The sequence below is a fragment of the Solanum lycopersicum genome, chromosome 2 (genome assembly GCF_036512215.1).
Source record: "Solanum lycopersicum chromosome 2, SLM_r2.1".
NCBI classification, from domain to species: Eukaryota; Viridiplantae; Streptophyta; class Magnoliopsida; order Solanales; family Solanaceae; genus Solanum; species Solanum lycopersicum.
The window spans coordinates 71,577,342-71,599,748 of NC_090801.1; the positions used below are offsets into that span (position 1 = coordinate 71,577,342).

Here is a 22,407-nt window from a genome sequence, read left to right on the forward strand (position 1 = left end):
AAAATGGCCTAAAATACCGTTGAAGTATTGAAAATGGTACACAATTACCATCCATCCACCTATTGGCCTCCAAATACCCTTCACATCCACCTTTGGGTCCAAATTTACCCCTTCATTAACAGACTAAAATTAAAAATAATTAAATAATAATTTTTAATGACGTGGCACTCAACCATTGGTTGTAATTTAATTATTTAAAATAATTTTAAACCCATCCATTACCACCCGTTTTAACTAAATCCACCCATTTTTGTGGATGACATTCTCATCCATCCATTAGCGCGAGCTTCACTGGATGAAGCTTCTTGGCTTGCTAAAAAGATTGCAGCTGATATTGGAAACCAGTTTCAAGGTTAGTAAAAAGTTTGTAACTTTAAATGACTTCTTCTTTTCTATCATGTGATCTGCTGTACTGACTTGAAAATGCAAAACGAACCGGTTTTAGAGCTCAAAGTATGTGTATATATGAAAAAACTTTTGCACGCCGTCTTTGACTTTAAATTCTTGATTCGCCTCTGAATACAGTACCTGTTATTTATATGCTGCTGCTCACCCAATGGGGAAAGCACTGGACACCATAAGGTTGGAGCTAGGCTATTACCAGCCTAACTTCAGGGGCATCCAATGGGCAGGGTGGGCTTAACCAGAGCAGGTCTCGGTCAAGCCTGATGAAGGTCCAGAGGTTTTTAATACTTCAAGGGTATTTTAGGTCCTTTTCCGTTAAATAAAATACAATTAAAGAATTTTCACAAAAATCAAAACTTTATTGATTTTATTGACTCAATGTGTGAGGAAATAACAGATCAGGTAGTAGTGTTATAAGACGAGAGAGGAGAAAAATATTTTTAGTTTGTTTCACAGTTACAAAATGTTGTGCTCTGGTATTGATGAGAGGGAGTACTGAGGACGAGAAAATGGCTAGTGGATTGTACGGTTTTCCCATCAAGCAAGAAAAAGCTTTAGAAGATCAGATTTTGTAACTGAAAAATCCATACATTTTTTTCTTGTCCAAAAGAAATTTTATCACTTTAATAAAACCAGTGAAGTATCCGAAGAGCAGAACGTGAATTTCTCTACCAATTGTAAAATTTGTATAATGAAATTGAAGGGCAATTCAGGCATTTTGTTTCCTTATCCAAGTATTACTATGGGATTAGCAATCTCAAGATATTCTTAGTATTAGATAAGACCACATATGGTGTATTATGTTATCCATGTATTAGGTGTGATTGAGATGAATTGTGTCACCAAACATTGTATTAGGTGAATTAAATTTTAATCCAAGGACTATTTCAAATAATACATCCTATCAAACGACTCTTAAATAAGTTAATCATCTTTTAATATGTGATTTAAACAATTCTTGAATAGTTTTTCATATCTAATTTTAAATTAATGCATATGATAATTCACTGGTTGAAGCAATATATCTGTGCACTAAAGATGAATTTCTCACTCTGAAAAATGATTGTTCTAAAGGATAATAGTAACAAAAATGAATAAAAGTTTTCTAAAAAAGAAGACATATAGAATGAATGAAGCAAATGGATAATGGGTGGTGATTGCCTTTATTATAGGAATTCAAAAATAAAAAATGGTTACATATTTGAAACAAATCGTATTTTACATATTTATTTATTTTTCAGATTTAAATTAAACCGTATTTGATTATTCTTTAAGTAAATTTTCAAATTTGAATAGAAAGTTAGATAAACATGAAGTTTATAGATTTTATCTTTTTCCTTTTTACTTTTTGCTTCTCCTATTATATATAGAAGATTTAGTTAATTAATTATAAATTTAATTTAATTCTTTAAAATTTTAGTAAAGATGATACTAATTATTATAATATTATTTTATTTCTCACATTTTTTACTCAAAATCAAAAGAATAAAAAATATTTTTAAAAAACGTAAAAAGTTAAGATAACTTTAAATTTTTGAATTTTTTTTAAAAAATTGTAAAAACTGATTTTTGAATTTTTAGTTATTTTTGTATTGTTTACAATTTTTAATTTTTTAATTTTATATTTAAATTAATTTAATAATTCTTAAATTCTCTTTTTCGTGGTGCTGACAAATAGGCGTTTTTACTTCTCCTTTTATACTAGATAACTAGAGATCTTGGCCGCGCTTCGCGTGGTCATTAAAATAAATATTAAAGGATTACTTTTTTTTCAATCAATTATATAGTTATATTTATTTCCAAACATAATATTATCACTTTATTTTTTTTTATTATATATTAATTATGAAGATCGTTTTGAGATGACGATTGAAATGAAACTTAACAAATTTAACATATATAATCTACTAAATGAGGGATAGTACATTATTAATCAATATGTCAAGATATATTTTCTTAGTAATTTTTTTGTTTGGACAGGTATTTGATGTCACTTTGTACATTTTATTGGAATATCAATGAGTTTGAATTTTTATAGTACAACATATACTCCGGTGTACCTTTTTTCCTTGAGTATTTAAGAATTTCACTATAAAGTAACTGAAAAATACTAATGAAATACATCTACACGACTTATTATTCTTTTTCATATTGATATGATAAAACTCCTTTAAATATTTCGTTTATCAATCGTTCTTGTTTCTTTTTCAGTTATACAATTTAAATTTGTGTGATTTTTGCATGAATCACATCGGTATTTAGATTCTTTAGTTGCATTTATATCAAAAGATAATTGTTATCACTCGTCAAATATGTTTTTCCATAAAGTTATCCGAAATGTTACGCTACTGATTATTAAGTTTCAATATATTCAATCTCAAATGAGTATGTTTTTTTAAAATTATTAACTCGTTTATTATATTTGATCTATATCTTTTATATGAAATATAAAGATAAATAGATTCATATAAACTACGTGAAAATATTTGATAGAAAATAAACCTCTTCACATATTATTTCTATTATCTTATTATATAGAAGAGTGAAGTGAGAGGACGACCAAGGGTAAAAATGTGTCACACCCCTTTTTCGCGCGGCGGCGTAAGGGTTTTTCCAATTTAAGTGACGTAATTAATTAGGGGATTATTTTGATTTTTTCAGAGTCGCCACTTGGAATTGAGTTACGATGTTCCAAGTCACCTTTTTTGTTTAATCCCTAATAAAAAAGAAATGACTCTTTGTTTGGTCTGCGAACGAGTTCGGGTAAGGAATTCTATTGACCAAGGGGAAGGTATTAGGCATCCCTCGAGTCCCGTGGTTCTAGCACGGTCGCTTTATGGACATTTATGACTTAAACTAATTTATGAATATTGTATTATTAAGACAAATGTATTTACCCTCATTCTTTGATTTGTATTAACATAATTAAAACTGCACTATTTTGTAGACATGTGAAGTTTTTACACATTTTTATTAATTTTTTTTTGCTTTCAACATTTGCATGCTTCTTAATTCTCTCTTTTATTTTATTTTATTTATTTTTATTTGTTTTTTTTTATTGTTTAACTTTCCTTTTTTTTATTTTTTTTTACATTGATTTTCTTCTTTTTCTTTTCTTACCCTTTTTAATAGTTTTGTTTTTTAATGATAATAATAAAATATCTTAAATATTTTAAACACTATACTTTTTGTATTTTTCATTTTTAAAGTATTTTTTTTACTGTTTCGTGTACATTTTTACATTCTTTTTATCATATATATATATATATATATATATTATTATTATTATTATTCTTTTTCTAATTCGAACATTCCTTCTTCACTACTTTTCTTTCTTTTCTTATTCACGTATTCTACCTCTTTTCCTTATTCCATTTTTATTGTTGTTATTATTATTATTATTATTATTATTTTTTATCTTTTTCTTTCAATTTATTATCCTCTCCTTATCCATTTTTTCAGCTTCATCATTTTTTCCAGTAGAAAACTAGTATTCCCTGCTAAATAGGGAAGCACCATAAAAATAGTTATGGAAGGAAGGATGACCCATCATAGCAACAATACCACTATTATTAACAGCACTAGCTGTATTTACACTTCAAAATCTCTGTTTCCTATCTCTCCCACTGCGAAGTCCCCGCTGAGCAGACCGTCAATCAGTTTCAAGAGGCCTTCCTTCACGTTCCTTACTCGCTTGCCGTCTGAATTCGGGGGCAGTCCCTTGGTGAGGATGGAAGACCCGTTCACTGCTTCCTTGTCGTCTGTTAGTCCAAGGAAGAACTTGACGACATGCAATCACTTGCGCCATGTGGAATCCATGGCCCACTTGCCTTCCGGAGCCGACAGGATAACCAGATTGAATGCTCTTATCTTAGGTGATGCACTTGCTTCCGAGGAGGATGATCTCATCTTTCCCAGCGAAGTTTTCTCTAGCCAGGCTCATGTTTCTTCTTCTCAGAAGGTTCCTTCCATACTCATCATCTTTTCTTCAATCTATCTATTTAATACTTGCTTCCAATTAGACCCTTCAATCTTCTGTTCAGTATTTGGAGATGTATCAAAGGTCGGTCCACGATCCCTCAGGATTCTGGTCTGATATTGCATCAGAATTTTACTGGAGAGAGAAATGGGGCCAGCAGGTTTACTGTGAGAATTTTGATGTTCGAAAGGGGAAAATCAAGATCGAGGTCAGTGACCTATCCATTTTATTTCTCATAAACTTGTTACCAACTTTTGTTTTTCTTAGTGTCTGTCATTGTTTCTTAACAGTGGTTCAAGGGTGGAATGACAAATATCTGCTACAACTGCTTGGATAGAAACATCGAGTCTGGAAAGGGTGACAAAACAGCAATTTACTGGGAAGGAAACGAACCTGGTCTTGATAGTTCTATGACGTACAATCAACTCTTGGCTAGAGTTTGCCAGGTTTTCTTTTGCATTCTACGTCATGTTCCACATACAAACTTATATATTTTTATTTTTCCTCTTGTAAAACAATGTGCAAAAATATAGTAGAAGTTTCTAATATTATTTTTTACCAGCTAGCAAATTATTTGAAAGATGTTGGAGTTCACAAGGGTGATGCAGTTGTCATCTACTTACCCATGCTTATGGAGCTACCAATTGCAATGCTTGCTTGTGCTCGTATTGGTGCCATTCACTCGGTAATAGCTAGTCTAATTTATATTCTCTTTTGTTTCAAATTGAATGTTCGCTCCCCTTTTTGATTAAATCTTCATCATCTTTGGACTTGTTTTTTCATTTAAATTTGGATTTTTTTAAAGCTTTCTTCTTAGCATTGCATTCCAATGCCTATATTTGTCTTTAAAAACACACATAAGTTATCGTCCAATTTCACTCCATAAAATTGTCAAATTGATTCTTACTAAGTGAACAATGACCTTTAATTAGAACAAACAACATTTCATATCTTCCTCCTTTTAATCACTAGATACATAGGGTAGGAAACATCATAATCCAGCTGTTTTATGCTTCAGGTTGTGTTTGCTGGTTTCTCAGCTGAATCTCTTGCTCAAAGGATCATAGATTGCAGACCAAAGGTTGTCATAACATGCAATGCTGTTAGGAGGGGGTCCAAGATTATTTATCTCAAAGAAATTGTTGATAGTGCCCTTCTAGAATCTGCTCAAAAGGGCATCGTTACAGGTGAGAAGATAATCGAATCTCTATTCGATTCATTTAATTTTCTCCATATTTTTATATTGCAATTTGTAGCAAATACTTATTATAATTTGATGAGCCAATTTTTGTGCGCTTGTCAAACCCATCATTATATGTTCATTGTCATTATCTTTTGTTGACAACTTCAATTTTCGTTGCTGTCAATTGGGATTATCGCTAACAAATTAACTAGAATATGATTGCTTACCATAAACCATATCTTTCCAAAATTTATTTCACAAATGAAAAAGTGAACTTTCATGGTGCAGGAAGTAATTTGCACCAGTCAAATTTCTTGTATATTGGTTAGTGTCTACTCGTAAATCAAATTGTCGTACCAAAAAGTGGAGTATTTCCTACTAGCACTTACGTGGGTTTTGTGGATGTAAAGAAATAGGAGAGATTTTGATGGGTAAATAATGACTATGCACATTTCAGGAATAACCTTTCATTCCTAATTTCTTTTTGGTGCACCCACTAAATTGCAATGTGTACAGAAGATTGGGTGTTGCTTGTGGAGATCCATATTATGGTAGATTCTCTATTTTTTCATATACTGCTCGTATAGAGAACATCTGAGCTGATGGTTTTTTGGAAACAGTTTCTTTACCTCTACGAGCTGCTGGAAAGGTCTGTGTATATTCTACCCTCCCCTCACTTCTGGCCTGTAGGATTCACTGGGTATGTTTTTGTTACTTGTATAGAGGAGATTTTCAAATTAACAATAAAATCATCTACCTCATTACAAATAAGTATCATAGTTTTTCATACAGTGGTGAAGTTTTGGGACAGTGGCATCTTAGTAGATTATTTATTGGATGTCAAGCGATGCATTGTGATTTCCATTTCCTGATTAAACGGGCAAATTAATCCATGTAAAAAATCATGTTATCAATTTCAAAAATATTAATCCATGTAAAATATCATTTCGCAAAGTGGAGGGTTTAAGAGAACAAGATAGGATCTTGGACTGTCCAACTTGATCAGTCTGATCGTCATACTTGTACAGGTCATAATAATGTCATATATTGTTTGTAATTTACTAGTTGTGCTTTACACCATCAACAAAAGGGAGATGTGTAGAGTCTACATTCACAACATAAGTCCAAGGAGTTATGATATTTCAGCCTAATTGAACTTATGTTGATTGGTTGGACAACATTTACTCTTCAAGTTGAAGACCAATTAGAATGTTATTTGCACAGATACTTGGTCATATCTGACACACTGATGGTAATTTAGAGTAGCAAACAATATTAGCCCCTGTCCAAGATGTGACATTACCCATTTGGCCTGACGTTGCTCATTTCTCTTGGTTTATCATTGGGGATGATGCAAATATTGGATGGGAAGACTTAATAAAGAAGAACGGAGAGCTAATAACTGGCAATGGCAGTAAATGATTCTTCATTAAGAGGTATACATATTTTGCTTTAGGTTAAGTCTCATGAATGAATTGAGACCAAATTATTGAACATCAACATACAAATAAAGAGAGCATCACAAGTGGTTTAAACTGCTTTAATAAGCATGAAGCAGAATATAAACATCTCTTATGCGGTAACAAACTCTGGAATATATGCTCATGAATCTCTTTGGAATCACTGGGTGATGCTATCTACTTTGAAGGCTGCCTGATCATCTGCTGCTTCTAGAAAGTACAGAAGCCTATTGAAAAACTATGGATAAACAAAAGGAATGTTGACTTTGAATATGCTAAAGTGCTCCTGAATATACAAGACATAGAGGAGTATATAACACTCAATCGGAATAAGTAGTCCATAGTGAGTTCCCCTGAGAGTATCTTCTGGTTGATGATAGTCGGCTACTTTCTTCGATGTGTTTCATTTCTTTTGAGTCTTTCAGCAGTCGCTGGATCCATCTCCACCAATCAAACTCAAAAACACATTCCTTCCTCCATTCAGCCCATTGGGCAAATAAGGCAAAAAGCTTTTTTCAGATGAATGGCTTGATTCTACTTCTTTCACTTTCGTCTAACTAAATAATAGTTATATATATATACACTTCCTCTCTTTATCTTATCCTTATCTTAATAAAGGAACTTAATAACTAAACTTCCCCATTGTCTTTATCCTCTTGTTCTGAGCCTGCCACCTATCGAGCCAAACAGAGCCTTTCGCCTTAGGTGCGATAGCTTCACTCTTAACCCGCATTATCTAAGAAAAGCATAGAAACCCAATCATACTCAAAAGGAGAGTTTGATCCTGGCTCAGAAGGAACACTAGCTATATGCTTAACACATGCAAATCGATTGTTGTTTTCGGGGAGCTGGGCAGAAGGAAAAGAGGCTCCTAGCTAAAGGTAGCTTGTCTTTCCCAAGAGGTGAGAAGAGTGGAGAACAAAGTGACAAGGACAATTTGCATTAGTTGGTACGTCATATACTAGAAAACGGGAGAGAATGTTAACAATGTGTTGCTTACTTGCCTGATTGCGTGCATGCTATTAATGGATTCCTTTTTTTTTTTGTAGAAAACCATGTATGTGTGTAGGATTATTTATTTGAGCATTCACTTTATTGAAAAACAGACCAACCCTCCAAAAAAGGACAAAGCTTCAGAGTCTTCTAAGGAAGCTTGCCCGCGGCCAAGATAGGGAATTGCTTCTGGCCTACAACTCTCTTTACTGAGAGAGATTCCATCCATATCCCTACTAGTGATTTCTCTATCATTCAATCATCACTTGTTTGGCAGCTTAAACTAGGCTCCACTTTAGAGATAGGTTTTTTGTCCACAATAGTAATTGATATCGTTGAGGGTGAAGGAGGCCGGTGTAGAAACTTAGCTGATTATACATCTTTTTTTTTTTGGTTGTATAACTAAGAAATCACCGAGGGCCAGCTAGAGCACAGTTTGAAACTCTGTACTATGCACCCAATATTTTCTCTTTTTCATTAAGTGGAAATCTATTTTTAAAACAATGTTTACATTACAAGGGTTTATAGGTTTCCATCTCCATTTCTTATTTCACCTTGCAGATGTGTGTTTGACATATGAAAATGAATCAGCAATGAAAAAGGAAATGACTAAATGGACCAAGGGGCGAGACATTTGGTGGCAGGTTAGCAATACCTAGCTTAATTAGAGAATTGATACCCCTTTAATTTTGAAGCTTCTGTAGTTGCAGAGATCTCTCTCAGACATACCTTTCTTATATTCTGTTGTTCCTCATAGTTAGGATTCATGTAAATATTTTTCATTTTCTAATTGTAATGTCGATTTCTGTAGATGTTCAGCAGAGTTACTGCTTGCAAGATATATGTACAAATTTTTTTAATGAGCATGGTTGTCTGGCAGATATATTAAGTAATTGTGGATTCTGTTAATGAGCACATAGTTATGTTGGGTGTCACAACTGCAAACATTTTTTATGTTTTTCATTGCTGTCTCTCCTTATTTTTTTGGATGACAACTCTTTTCCTTCCATGTGTCTTGACCTTATTTTTATAGTCCAATGTACATAACAATTGTATATCTGGACCATACAGTCGATATTAGGCTGCTGATCTCTTTTATTCCTTCTGGATTTCACTTCTAATTGATCAGTTGAGTCCAATTTTCTTGCGTAATTCCAGGATGTTATTTTGAAATATCCAGTAACATGTGATGTGGAGTGGGTTGATGCGGAAGATCCCCTTTTTCTGCTCTACACTAGTGGGAGTACCGGAAAGCCTAAGGTTTTATGCTTCTTGGAGTTGCACTCTTTGTTTTCACATGTTTAATGTCTTATATTTTTCATTTTATTTAAAGGGTGTCTTGCATACAACGGGAGGATATATGGTGTACACTGCTACTACATTCAAGTATGCATTTGACTACAAGCCGACAGACATATATTGGTAATTCCAAGAACTACTCTTTCTTCTATACTTTAGTTCATTATTCTAAAACTAGGTCAGAATTCTTGAAATGCATTTTCCTTGGATATTTTCAATATTTGTAGGTGTACAGCTGACTGTGGTTGGATTACTGGGCATAGTTATGTAACCTATGGACCTTTGCTAAATGGAGCAACCGTTGTTGTTTTTGAAGGGGTATTTATTTTATTATTACCAAACATAACCCGTTTGTCCCAATATATCTTGATTAAGTGAAAGCATTTAGCAAGAGTAGTTTAAATAAAAAACAAGTTTGAATAATTTAATTTCAGTTTTCTTTCTCTTGTATTTCCATTTTTTCTATAAATTAAATAATTTTATTAATAATGAGAAATATCTCGTATGCGAGCAGATCGCCAAATGGTAGAAATTCTAATACATAATATGATTTTCCATGAAATACTCACAATCTTTAATACAAATTGGGAACGACATACGGTTTGATAAAAATGTGTAACCTTGTGAAGGCAGGCTTCCGCTTGCCTAGCATCTTCTTTCTAACATTTGGTTATTTTTATTTGTAGGCCCCAAACTATCCTGATGTCGGGCGTTGTTGGGATATTGTTGATAAGTATAAGGTTTCAATATTTTATACAGCTCCAACACTGGTGAGATCTCTGATGCGTGAGGGAGATGAGGCAAGTATATGTCTACTTATTTTCATTGATATCTAGATAGTTGTTTTCGGTACTGCGAATGTACTTTTTTCGTTGTATGTAGTTAGAATTACCATCGTTTAAAGGGCAATTATAGAGCTGGTCTAGTGGTTCCGCAAACAACAAGCACTCATTGGCTTTGTACAAGAGCTTAAGTCCTATTGAGGTATCATGTAGGCTGTAGCATGCATGAAAAGCCTGAAAATATATCTCAAGGAAATGGATAAATCTATTTATCGGGTGTTCTTTTTATAATTAAATTTAGAAAAAGAAAAGATTGATTGGCTTGGCATTCATGATTATCTATATACTTGAAGAATTGATTTGTTGGAAAGGTATTTTATATTTGTCCATGACATACAGTTTCTTGTATCTGTGGCACTTTTGTGCTTTCGTACGAGTTCACGAGAAATTTGCAATATTGGGTAATAGAGATCTTAACAAACTACTTTAACTCTTACATGAGAAATGAGTTCTATGCGAATATTTCATTGAAGATAAGTGATGGGAATAGGATGAGTTTTTGAAGACATGGATGGTGGTGGAACAACATTTTGAGAATTACAATTCCAAACATCTAAGAATTTCATGCACAAGAAACACATTAATCGTACAATTATTGAGTCCACAATGGATAGAAGTGATTTAAGATTTTTGAGGTTTAGGAGAAACTTGCAAAATTGGGATGTTGAAGAGTTTCATATTTTTGTCGATTTGCTTCACCAACAAAGAAATTCATTGGATATTCAAGATGTATGGAGTTAGGGGCGTGGAAGTGAAGAATTTTTTGTCAAGTACGAGAAGCTTTTGATTAAGGATTCAACTTTTTGACATATCTTGATATGGATCCTTAGGGCACCGTGAAAGCCTGTTTTCTAACTTGGTTAGTTGTGCAAGGAGTGATCTTGATAGTAGACAACTTGAGGAAGAGGAAGGTTACTTATGTTGGTGCATCATGTGTGAAGAATCAACTAAAGATGTGAATCACCTCCTCTTTATATTGGATAACATCTCGTTTATGGTGGGAAATTCTGAGATAGTTCGAACTCGAGCGAGTGATGAGAACACTGTGAAAGAAACAATGTTTGACATGGGATGTTGCTCCGCTGGAACTTATATGGACTATGCGGAGAGAGAAGTTGGAGAGCTTTGTGGGAGTAAGGATTTCGTACACTTGAGGAATAGCCCCTTATCCCTTATTTCTTCATGGTGCTCCCATGAGGATGTATAGAATATTGGGTGTCTTTTTTGAACCATATCTTTTCTAAAGGTTATCTTTTTGGTATACTTGTATATGGGCATGTTTTGTCCTTCTTTTAATGAAATTTATGACTTTATCTAAAAAGAAAAGGTAAAAGATTTCATCTATTAAGAAAGATACTTGGAAATGAACAAAACAAGGAAATGTCAATGTAATGTTTCTATAAGAGTGGAAAGATAATTTACCTTATTAATCCTTGTGTATCCCTCGTTTAATTGTATGTCCTGCGTTGGATCCTCTGAAAATGTACTAAAGGGTCCAACATGCATCCGTTTGTATTTTTGAAGAGTTCGAGCAACATAGACTACAGATGATTGGGTGTTATTCATATTAATTCATGCTTTGGTATGAAAATTTTATGCTTTATACATGCACCTTGTCTGTGAGGTGTTCCGTTCATATAATAATATACTTACTTTATCAAATAGAAAAAAAATCCATGCTTTTGCTTTTGAAATCATTGATTATAACTTAATATCAACAAATACAAGTGTCATAGCTTTTATATATATTATATATATATATATATATATTTGTTTATTTGACTTTTCAGCATGTCTCTCGATATTCACGCAAATCTTTACGGGTGCTTGGAAGTGTGGGTGAGCCTATCAATCCAAGTGCATGGAGGTGTCAACTATACATATATATCTTTTGTGTGTTCTTTTTCCTCAAAAATAAGACATCCACGAGTTGCCTTCTTCAAGTTTCTGTTTGTCTTTGAGCAGGTGGTTTTTCAATGTGATAGGTGATGCAAGGTGCCCCATATCTGATACATGGTGGCAAACAGAAACCGGTGGTTTCATGGTATCTCAGTTACTGCTTATTTCATCATTGTTATCACTCACTGAAGAATTAATATCTTACTTCAATCTTAATTATTTCCTTCTAGATTACTCCTTTACCAGGAGCGTGGCCGCAGAAACCTGGTTCTGCTACTCTTCCTTTCTTTGGAGTCCAGGTACCTACTTGAGACAATAAAGTAATAAATAGATCACCAAGTATGATTAGCATCCAATCTTTTATTTTGTATTGTAGGAAGAGAAAACACATAAGAAAAACCTCTAAACTTGGCAGCACAACTTACTTTAGAATTGCCTCATCAAGGTAATCAATATTCTTGGAGTGATAAGGGTAGTGAGGGAAGAATATATTCAAAAATAGATTGGGTTCTAATAAATGATGAATGGTTGATAAGTGTGCCCTCAAGTATGGCGTCTTACTTGCCTGAAGGCATTAGTGACCACTGCCTAATAAAGATAACTCTAATTGAGGAAAGGTTAAGGATGCAAAGATCTTTTTATATTGTAATGCATGGGGGCAAGCACCACAATTCCAAAGTCTGGTGAAAGATGGTTGGGGAGTGACTATTCAAGGGTGTAAATTGTTCCAGGTAGTGAGGAAATTGAAACTATTGAAAAAAAGTCTAAAGAAGTTGAATCTCCAATTTAATGGCATAATAAAGAGAGTAGACCAGGATAGGGAGATGTAAAGAAGGCTCAAAAGTTGTTAATGAGAAACCTCTTAATCAGGAGTTTCAGAAAATGGAAAGGGACAGTTATGCACAATTTAAACATATCTCATACCTAGAAGAGGTGTATTTGCAGCAACAAAGTAAAGCTACATGGTTGAAGTTAGGGGATGACAACACGGGATATTTCCTCTTAGTGTTAAAGCGTAGAAGATTAAAACTGGCAACTACTCAATTGAAAGATGAGAGTGGGTGGACTTGTCCTTAGAATAAATCATCAAATGCAGCTAATTGAGCCATTCACTGAAGATGATGTCAAGCAAGTCATGTTTAAGATAGACAATACAAAAAGCCCTGGTCCTGATGGCTATGGTAGTGGCTTCTTTAAAGAGGCATGGGGAATAGTAGGAGGAGATATAACAACAGCAGTCTTGGAGTTCTTCCAGACTGGACACCTACTGAAACAAGTGAATGCCACTAACATTATACTCATTCCAAAAGTGGAGGCACCAGAGCAGGCAAGTCAGTTTAGAACAATTGCATGTTGTAATGTAATCTACAAATGCATCTCAAAAACGATTTGTACAAGACTGAAAGGAGCCTTAAATCATTTAGTAGCTGATAATCAACCAGCCTTTGTGCAAGGAAGATCAATGATCCATAATATATTGATTTGTCATGACTTGTTAAGACATTATAACAGGAAGACTACTCCTAGATGTTTGATGAAGATTGATCTAAAAAAGGCATATGATATGATGAGCTGGGAATTCCTAGAGGAAGCATTGGAAGGGTATGGATTTCCTCAAAAAATTCATCAGATGGATCATGATATGTGTGTCAACTCCCAAATAACTGTCAAGATTAATGGGGAAGGCTATGGATATTTTGAGGGGAAAAGAGGACTGAGACAAGGGGACCCTGTATCTCCTTTACTATTTGTACTAGTTATGGAGTACCTCTCAAGGCTGCTGAAGAGTATGTTATATCTGCCAGATTTTAGATTTCATCCTATGTGCAAAGATATCAGGTTAAACCACTTGGTGTTTGCAAGGCGACTTAATGATATTCTGTAAAGGAAATACTAAATCTACAAGAGTCATGGAAGCTTTGCTACATTTTAGTGCTACCACTGGGCTTGTGGCCAATATGGAGAAGTCTAGTCTATTCTTAGCAGGTGCGAATGACAATGTGAAAGAGCAGCTCCTGGAAATTACTAGATTCACACAAGGAGTTTTTCCCATTAGATGTTTGGGACTCCCTCTCACATCAAAAAGGTGGGGGAAAATGGAATGCCATCAGCTAGTTGATAAAATAACGAGCAGGATCAAATACACCTATGCAAAACAACTTTCCTATGCAGGCAGACTTCAAGTAATCTTGGCAGTCTTGTTCTCCATATACAATTTTTGGGGATCAGTGTTTATCCTACCTCAGAGTGTAGTGAAGGAGGTGGATAAGAAATGCAGAGAGTATTTATGGGGAGGTAACAAGAAAAAAGGGAAGTGTCGTTGGTTTCCTGGGAGAAAATATGTTATCCAAAGAATCAGGGTGGACTTAATATAAAAGGATGTGGTAAATGGAATGTAGCCTCTGATGGAGAGCTTATACGGCAATTGGTTATGAGTAAGAATCATTATGGGTGAAATGGGTGCATGAGATTTATATAAAAACTGATACAATCTGGACTCACAAAACACCAGTTGATAGTAGTTGGTACTGGAGGAAAATCAACTCCCTGAAAAATATGATGCAATACTGGTATACGCAAGGGCAGTTCAACCTTACAGCAAACGGGAAGTATTCAATAACAAGTGGATATAATGCTCTGATAGGCAAACAAGAGAAACTTGAGGTGGCTAAATTAGTTTGGAACTCTATAGTACTACATAAGCAGAGACTTTTTTTGTGGCTAGCAATGCAAAATAGATTGCTCACAAAGGATAGGCTGATAAATATGGGAGTAGCTATAGAATACAGTAGATGCTGCCTGTGTCAAAATGGAATGATAGAGTCACATAAACACCTATTTGTGGAGTGTGATTATGTTGCAAAGGTTAGCGCTGAATTATTACAATGGGCCAATATCTATATCCCTGCAAGAGAGTTAAAACCTTCATTGGAGATGATAAAGTTGAAGCATTGGAAGAAGTATAAGTAAGAGGTGGTGACTGCTATTTGGGGAGCAATAGTGTATCTCATTTGGAAGGCAAGGAACTGGAAGCATTTCAAAGGAGTACAAATACAGTATTTTGAGACAGTGGAGGGAATAATTCGAGATATTACAGTGAGGATAGACATGTATAAGAATACTAAAAGAGCATATAGATGTAGGAGTTTTTGGCAGAAATTATGTAAATAGTTTGAGTTGATGAGATCACTCCTCTAAGCAGTGAGGTCGGGATGCTCTTAGTTTGTAGTTTTTTGTTTGTTAATGGTAATTTTCATTTAACTTACTTTAGCAGTTAAAAATACCCCCTTAACAACTTTGAAGTGATTTTTTCCACCCTGAGATCATAACACCGCTCTCACCAGCCACATCATAGCCACGTAAGCGTCGCATCATAACCATGTAGACACCACGACATTAAATTTTTTTTCTTTTTTACTTATTCACGATGATTTCTCAAACACTTTTTAAAATTAATTACACTAATTAATTAATTTATAAATACATACCCCTCCTCTCTTTCTTCTTTTTTGTTGTTCACAACCTTCAATACTTTCTTTTCTTCTTCACTATTCAACATTTTTTAAAAATAACTTTAAAGAAGAAAATTCACTATAATATTCACATTATCTTCATCGAACTATGAGAAATATTTAAATGGATCAAAATGGTTCACTCAAAATTCAAGGAAGTTTACATTTGCAAAATCGACATCACTAATATAGACTGAAATTGACGTCAATAAATTGACATTGGTATTGAATTTTACAAATTATTAAGGACTAGTGAAATGAAAATTGTGGACAGAGGTGGGGATGAAGATGGAGGAGGAGGTGTTTCAATGGAGAAAGATGTGTATTGAGGAAGACAACAAAATAAAAAGAACTTTTTTTCAAAGAAAGTAAAAAGGGAACCCACAAATTTCATTTACCTCTAAATAACAAAACTTACCTATTTTTTAAAGAGTTAATATATCAAGAAAAACTATTTAAACTATTTGTTATATATTGACCAATAAAAAAGGCCTGCGTGGGAGCTTACAAAATTCAGCCTTTTCATTTTCGCGCGCTTTTAGTAGAGTACACTCGCTCTCTCTTCCAGTCATCCCTTAAGGGTGTGTTTAAATCAGTTGAAAGATGTTAGGAGGTATTTAAACGCCCGTATAGTTCAAGTGCTAAAGTAAGTTGTGCTGCCAAGCTTAGGGTGGGGTTGTTATGTGTAAAACTGGAGTCATGCAACATTTGATCAGGATGTCTAAAATCATGCAGCCAGTAATAGTGGATGAGAAAGGTGTTGAGATTGAAGGTGAGTGCAGTGGGTATCTGTGTGTGAAAAGCTCGTGGCCTGGGGCATTCCGAACACTTCATGGGGATCATGAGAGATATGAAACCACATATTTTAGTACCTTCCCTGGATATTATTTCAGTGGTGATGGCTGCAGCAGGTATTTTCTACTGAAGTACACTCCTTGTTGTCTATATATGTTGTCATAAGGGACGTATAAGCATAATTGGTTTTCCTTCTGATTACTTGAAGCTTTTCTGACTGATTTTTCCTTTTTCATGTTCAAACTTTTGTTTCAGGGACAAAGATGGTTACTACTGGCTCACTGGAAGAGTAGATGATGTGATTAATGTGAGGTATAGTTTGCATATGAATTTTCGTATTCTCAGAGCCTAATTAGAGTTCGAAAGAATAAGAGGAACAAAGGAAATTCCTTTGGGAAACTGCATGGATAACTTTCAATTTTGAAAATTTGAAATGTCATTTATGCTGGAAGTAATCTTTAATAGTGCTAATTCAATTGGAAGTGAGTAGTTTGCAGGTACTATTTCTTATAGCTAGTTTAACTGGTAGTTGTACTTGTTTTTTTTATGAAGTATTTTTAACACATGCAGTGGACATCGTATTGGCACAGCCGAAGTGGAATCTGCTCTAGTTTCACATCCTCAGTGTGCTGAAGCTGCTGTGGTTGGTGTGGAGCATGAGGTACTTTCATGGTCTAGTTCTCTTCCGAGTTCAAATGGAATTTTCCCTTTTCTGCTCTAATCTGTTCTTTTGGAGTTTGCATAAAAGGTTAAAGGACAGGGAATATATGCATTTGTTACTATAGTCGAAGGTGTTCCATACAGCGATGACCTGCGAAAAAGTCTTGTGATGGTTGTTAGGAATCAGGTATATTTATTCCATTCTCTCTGGCAATTCAACATGTGCTTATTGTGTGTGTTTCCCTTTTTTTATGCATAAGCTACTTGAATACTATCTACTAACGGGGCAAAAATTGCTAATAAACCCTCCAAACTTAATTGAAAATGAAAACAATAAGAAGAGAAAATCTAGCCATGGGACTGAAGCTATGACTTTTACAAAGAGTGTTTGTGCCAATCTTCAAGCTTTAAGAGTTCCGTCTTTCCATTGCAATGTTGTTGGGACCATGCAATGGAAAGACGAGTTTTTTTTGTGTTGCTTTTCTCTTCTGGAGTTTCAGTACCGAAAGAGTAGTTGGCATAAGTAATCATCTCCTTGACGGGTCTGACACTAAAACCCGTGGTATTGGATAGGATATTTGAAAAAAGGGTTACGTTGGATTTTTGGAGAAGATAAAATGAAAACCAAAGGAATTATTAGTTTTGTTCCTTTGGGGAGTTACCTTATTTAAACATACATGCACTTGTACAAACACCAAGGTAGAAAAAAAAGAGAAAAAGAGAGCACTACTAATGAGTCCTGGTTTTCGAAAGACAAAGGGTAAACCTATCATGACCACCATGAGGCTTCAACCCATGACTAGGGATGGCAAATGGGAGGGGCGGGTATGGGTTAAACCCGTAAAGTCTTAGCCCGCTCAGCCTTGCATAGATTATTTTTTCTTGCCCCACCCCCTCCCGCTCCACATAAACCTGTCCCATCCCGCATAGCTTTAATGTTCTTTTGTACCTATTTGAATAACATGAACTATTTAATGCCGGCACTTGGAAGATTAAAATATCACCAAATTGACTAAAAAATCATTAAAAGCACTAACATCTTTTAACTAACATTGTTAACTGTTATATTTGTAACAAAAAAAACAAATTCTGCACTAATTATATGCACAGACAAGACCAAAAATGATTATGAACATATATTTCCATCCAACTCCACATATGGAAGAAGAAAAAAACCCTAACCCTAACCCATACCCGTCCCCGACCCTACCCACGACCACAAGGTTAAGAGCCTTACGCTTTGCCAACTAAGCTAGATGGTCAATTTTTTAATCTAATAATTATGAATATACAATTTTTTACTGCATAATCTACACTAGCATTCTCCTTATATTTTTGAGACTGCATGAAGTTGTTACCACTGCTTGAAGTTTCCCATTTTACATGTCAGATTGGGGCTTTTGCAGCGCCAGACAAGATACATTGGGCACCAGGTCTTCCAAAGACGAGAAGTGGGAAAATAATGAGAAGAATTCTGAGGAAAATTGCTTCCAGGCAGTTAGATGAGCTTGGGGACACTAGTACACTTGCAGACCCAACTGTGGTTGATCAGCTTATTGCACTTGCTGATTGCTAAAGTAACAACTTCTAAATATAGTGAAGTTAGAGGTTAAGCTGACTGTGCTGGTAGAGATTGGTATTTTGTTTCTGTTTTACTGTGAGTACCTTTTTCCTCCAAATTTGAAACAACTTATGGTTAACACACTTTTGAAGATCAGGTTACATTTAAAATCAAGAAATAAAAAATCAAGATGTGAATTTTCTTTTCAATGTAATTTTGGTTTACTTGTGCCACTTCTCATCACTTTCTTTGAAAGATTATTTATTTTCATTAGAGCTCTAGAATCTAGATAAAAAATTACTTCCTTCATTTTAACGTATGTATTTGCTTAATTTTTCTTTTTAGTCAGTTTCAAATATTTGATAACAAAGAGTTGGGCACGTAGATTCCTATGGAGCCCACATGATCATGATAACATCGAAGGTTGTTATATGCCTTGGTATGTTGCCAATTATGTGTAAATTGAAAGTTGGAAGGAGTCCACAGATAAAAAGGGTAAACTACAAATGTAGTACCTTTTGTACACGGAGAAAAATGTGTACACAGATGTAAGAGTTTTGGGTTAAGAATTATCTTTTTAAAAAAAAATGAAATTAGGTTTATTTTGATCCTTTAAATACGATATTCCTTATTCTTCATTTTTTGTTTCTTTGATTTGTTATTTTTTTTGGGTCTTTTTTGATATGATTTTTGTAGGAGAGGAATGTATAATGAATTTTTTTAGATATGTTGCATAGTTTAATAATTTGACATGTCTAATTATCATTATCACTTTTCTTCTATTGTAATTATACATTTGATATTATTAGTTTGGATTGTTGATGATACAAATCATGATTTTTTTTAGGAAATAGTACCAAAAATGTCAATTTACATATTATATTAAAATAATATAGCTACACTATACTTTATTTATATTTTATGGGTGTATTTAATTAATAAATAGCAAAATACAATTCACACCCATAAAATTTTCTGTTTCCCACTTTTCACGCGTTCTCTTACTATTTCCACTATTTCGACCTTCTTTCATTATCTCTAATTCAAATCTTTATCTTCAAATCAATTCTGATACTCGTAAATCAATTTCATCTCTTAGTATGGTCCACAAAATCACAGATTTTTTACCTATCAAATCCTCACAATCAATGAATTTGCTCAATTTTCGATGATTAATTATTGTTGAGTTTTAACAAGTATCTTCTAATCCCCATTTTTTTCATTTTTTTCTTTGAAGGTTTTAAATAATTTTACGGTATGACATATTATTTTTTTCCCTCTCTTCTAATTTTGCCTTCATTTCTCTTAAAGGTAATAAGGTTGAAGTTGGAGGTTGTATTCAATATTGCTATGTCGGAATCAATACCTTCTATTGTATTTGAATACCTTTACACTTTCCAAATTAGAATGTGAAGGATATACCTTCCAAATTAGTATATTGTGTCATACATATAACCATTGAATATTTATAGTGTGGCGTACAATTACACTTTGAATAACTTCTATTGCATTTGAATACCTTTACATTTTTGAATACTTTCTAGTGTATTTGGAGTTATGTTGTCATTTTGTTTTCTGAAGATGATTGTAGTAAGGTGTAGTCATATGAATGTAGTGTAAGTTGAACAAGTAAGTTTATGTGGAGGATATACCTTCAAAATTAATATAACGTGGCATATGTGTAACCACTAAATACCTTCTAGTATATTTAGAGTTATATTGTCATTCTATTTTCTGAAGATGATTGTAGTAAGGTGTAGTCATATGAATGTAGTGTAAGTTAAACAAGTAAGTTTATGTGGACTGTGGAGGATGTACCTTCAAAATTAATATAACGTGGCATATGAATAACCACTGAATATTTACAGCGTGACATACCGTTACACTTTGAATACCTTTTACTGTATCTGAATATCTTTACATTTTTGAATACTTTCTAATGTATTTAGAGTTATGTTGTCACTTTGTTTTCTGAAGATGACTGGTGCAAATGTTGTCGTTCTCTTAATATACTTTTTAAAAAAATAGTATCCTATTTACTAAGTAATGTATTTTCCTATCAGGGATTGTGGGATATATTTGCTAGCATTTGTAGAGTACCTAAGTTAGGGTGAAGGTATTCCAGCTCAATACCTTGATTCTAAGTTACACTACATCAGATACGACACACTATTATGAGAATATGCAACGAAGAGGATGAAAAAAAGGGTTGTTAGCAAGAATGAGACACCACAATAATCAGGCCACCCACAAGAATCGATAATAGTCAACTTGTTAGGATCGATTAGTTTCTTGACCTATTTAGTTTTGAACTTTTATCTTATGGTTAAAACTAATATTATTATTTTTTTGTCAAATTTTATCAGCTCAGCTGGAGAGGCCTAGACTGATCTGAGAAGTGCTAATTCGGTTTGGATAGACTTCATTCAAGAATGCCACCACCCCGTGAATCAATAAGAAAACAAGTGCTATGTTCTATTTATATATGATCATGTTTGCTTTACTGTTTTGATAGCTACTTTGTTAAATTTTTTGTTGGGAATATTGCATATAATGGTAGGAAGAGATGGATGCATGTATGTATAAATGTACAGTTAATATGAGAACATATACACTTGGATATCTATTTTTGGTAATTAATTTGTTTAGCTGTATGTATTTTCTTATCAACATATTCAATAGTATGAATGTATGCTAGAGTTTTTTTCATATCAAAATATACGAAAGTATTATCATATTCATATGTTGTCAATTATTACTTAAAGAAATTTGAATACTTACATTTTTAATAATGATAAACATACGGTAAATGTTGATAGTAATTATATTATTATTTGTTTTTAAAGTGGTCTTTATTATACACCAAAGTAATATGTAAGTGTATACGTATTTTTATAGGTTGTGTGTTATATTAATCAAAGTACATGTTTTATATATTCCTCTACATATTATCAAGTATAACTATATTCACATATTATTACTAGTTTTAGTGTGTCAATACATATTAATAGTATTAAATTGAGTAGATAACATTCAAGTTAATTTATAATTTAAGCAAGAAAACAGAGAAACACATATTTTAAAAGGCAAATAAGAAATTTTTATTCATTTATTCGGCATAATGATAATTAAGTAAAAGAACGCTTTAATAGTGAGATGTATCAGGTTCTATGTATTCCGTGTTGGAGTTTGATATGAACTGCCTATTGTGACCACGTTGTCCACATGTACCACAAGAACTCATACTCTTCCTTTAACTTAATTGACGAAATGACTTCTCCGTTGCTTCTTTTGCCTTCCCGGAGGTCGCTTATATTTTGATGGCAACACAACTTCAGTAGCAATCTGTTCAGGTATATATATTTCATTCACTTTGAAAGAGGATATACAGACACTTCATATGTTTATAATATTATTTCTGGCTTGTAGAAGTCTGAACAATATTCATGTGGAAGAATGTTTTTTTTTGTTCAACACCCTCCTAACGCATGTGCGCACAATATTCCGTCAACTTGAAACCTGTTGCAACTGCAAGTCTTCTTTCCCAAACATATGATATAGGACTTTCCTTCATCGCTTACGAAATAACTATAATCACTTGGCGGGACAACCTAGAGTCAAAATTTTATTTCATTTATACATTCTATACGAAAGTATGCATACATCAAATACTTAAATGAATGAATACATAATCAATTGAATACGAGAAATATTATTTTTCTCACAAAAAAATAAGCTTCATTAATGTACATACCGTCATAAATAAAAATACAAAGCGTATTCCTTCAACACTATTCTGTCAATGCTATATTCTACATG

At 33.6% G+C, this 22,407-nt stretch overlaps 1 protein-coding gene across 2 annotated transcripts; it reads left to right on the plus strand.

Moving 5' to 3' along the window:
* Positions 1-226: 226 nt before the first annotated feature.
* LOC101256234 (acetyl-coenzyme A synthetase, chloroplastic/glyoxysomal-like) lies at positions 227-18,802 on the plus strand. Of its 2 annotated transcripts, none has more exons than XM_004231690.5 (19): positions 227-352; positions 3,868-4,366; positions 4,449-4,592; positions 4,675-4,830; positions 4,947-5,069; positions 5,403-5,571; positions 8,582-8,664; positions 9,179-9,280; positions 9,354-9,442; positions 9,547-9,637; positions 10,006-10,119; positions 11,952-12,028; positions 12,127-12,205; positions 12,291-12,359; positions 16,308-16,483; positions 16,623-16,679; positions 16,938-17,028; positions 17,116-17,214; positions 18,418-18,802. In XM_004231690.5, the coding sequence occupies exons 2-19, from the start codon at positions 3,935-3,937 to the stop codon at positions 18,601-18,603; spliced, it is 2,337 nt and encodes a 778-aa protein (XP_004231738.1). In that variant the 5' UTR covers positions 227-352; positions 3,868-3,934; the 3' UTR covers positions 18,604-18,802. The 2 variants fall into 2 exon arrangements, with proteins under 2 accessions (XP_004231738.1, XP_010315888.1); XM_010317586.4 differs by having other exon boundaries at positions 228-352; positions 18,434-18,802.
* The last annotated feature ends 3,605 nt before the right edge of the window (positions 18,803-22,407 follow it).

Excerpts from the sequence above, each read along its gene's own strand:
- LOC101256234 (XM_004231690.5), top strand. The coding sequence starts at position 3,935 with ATGGAAGGAAGGATGACCCATCATAGCAACAATACCACTATTATTAAC. Across the intron at positions 9,638-10,005 it reads CCGTTGTTGTTTTTGAAGGG|GCCCCAAACTATCCTGATGT; the intron begins GTATTTATTTTA and ends TTTTATTTGTAG. Across the intron at positions 17,215-18,417 it reads TGATGGTTGTTAGGAATCAG|ATTGGGGCTTTTGCAGCGCC; the intron begins GTATATTTATTC and ends TTTACATGTCAG.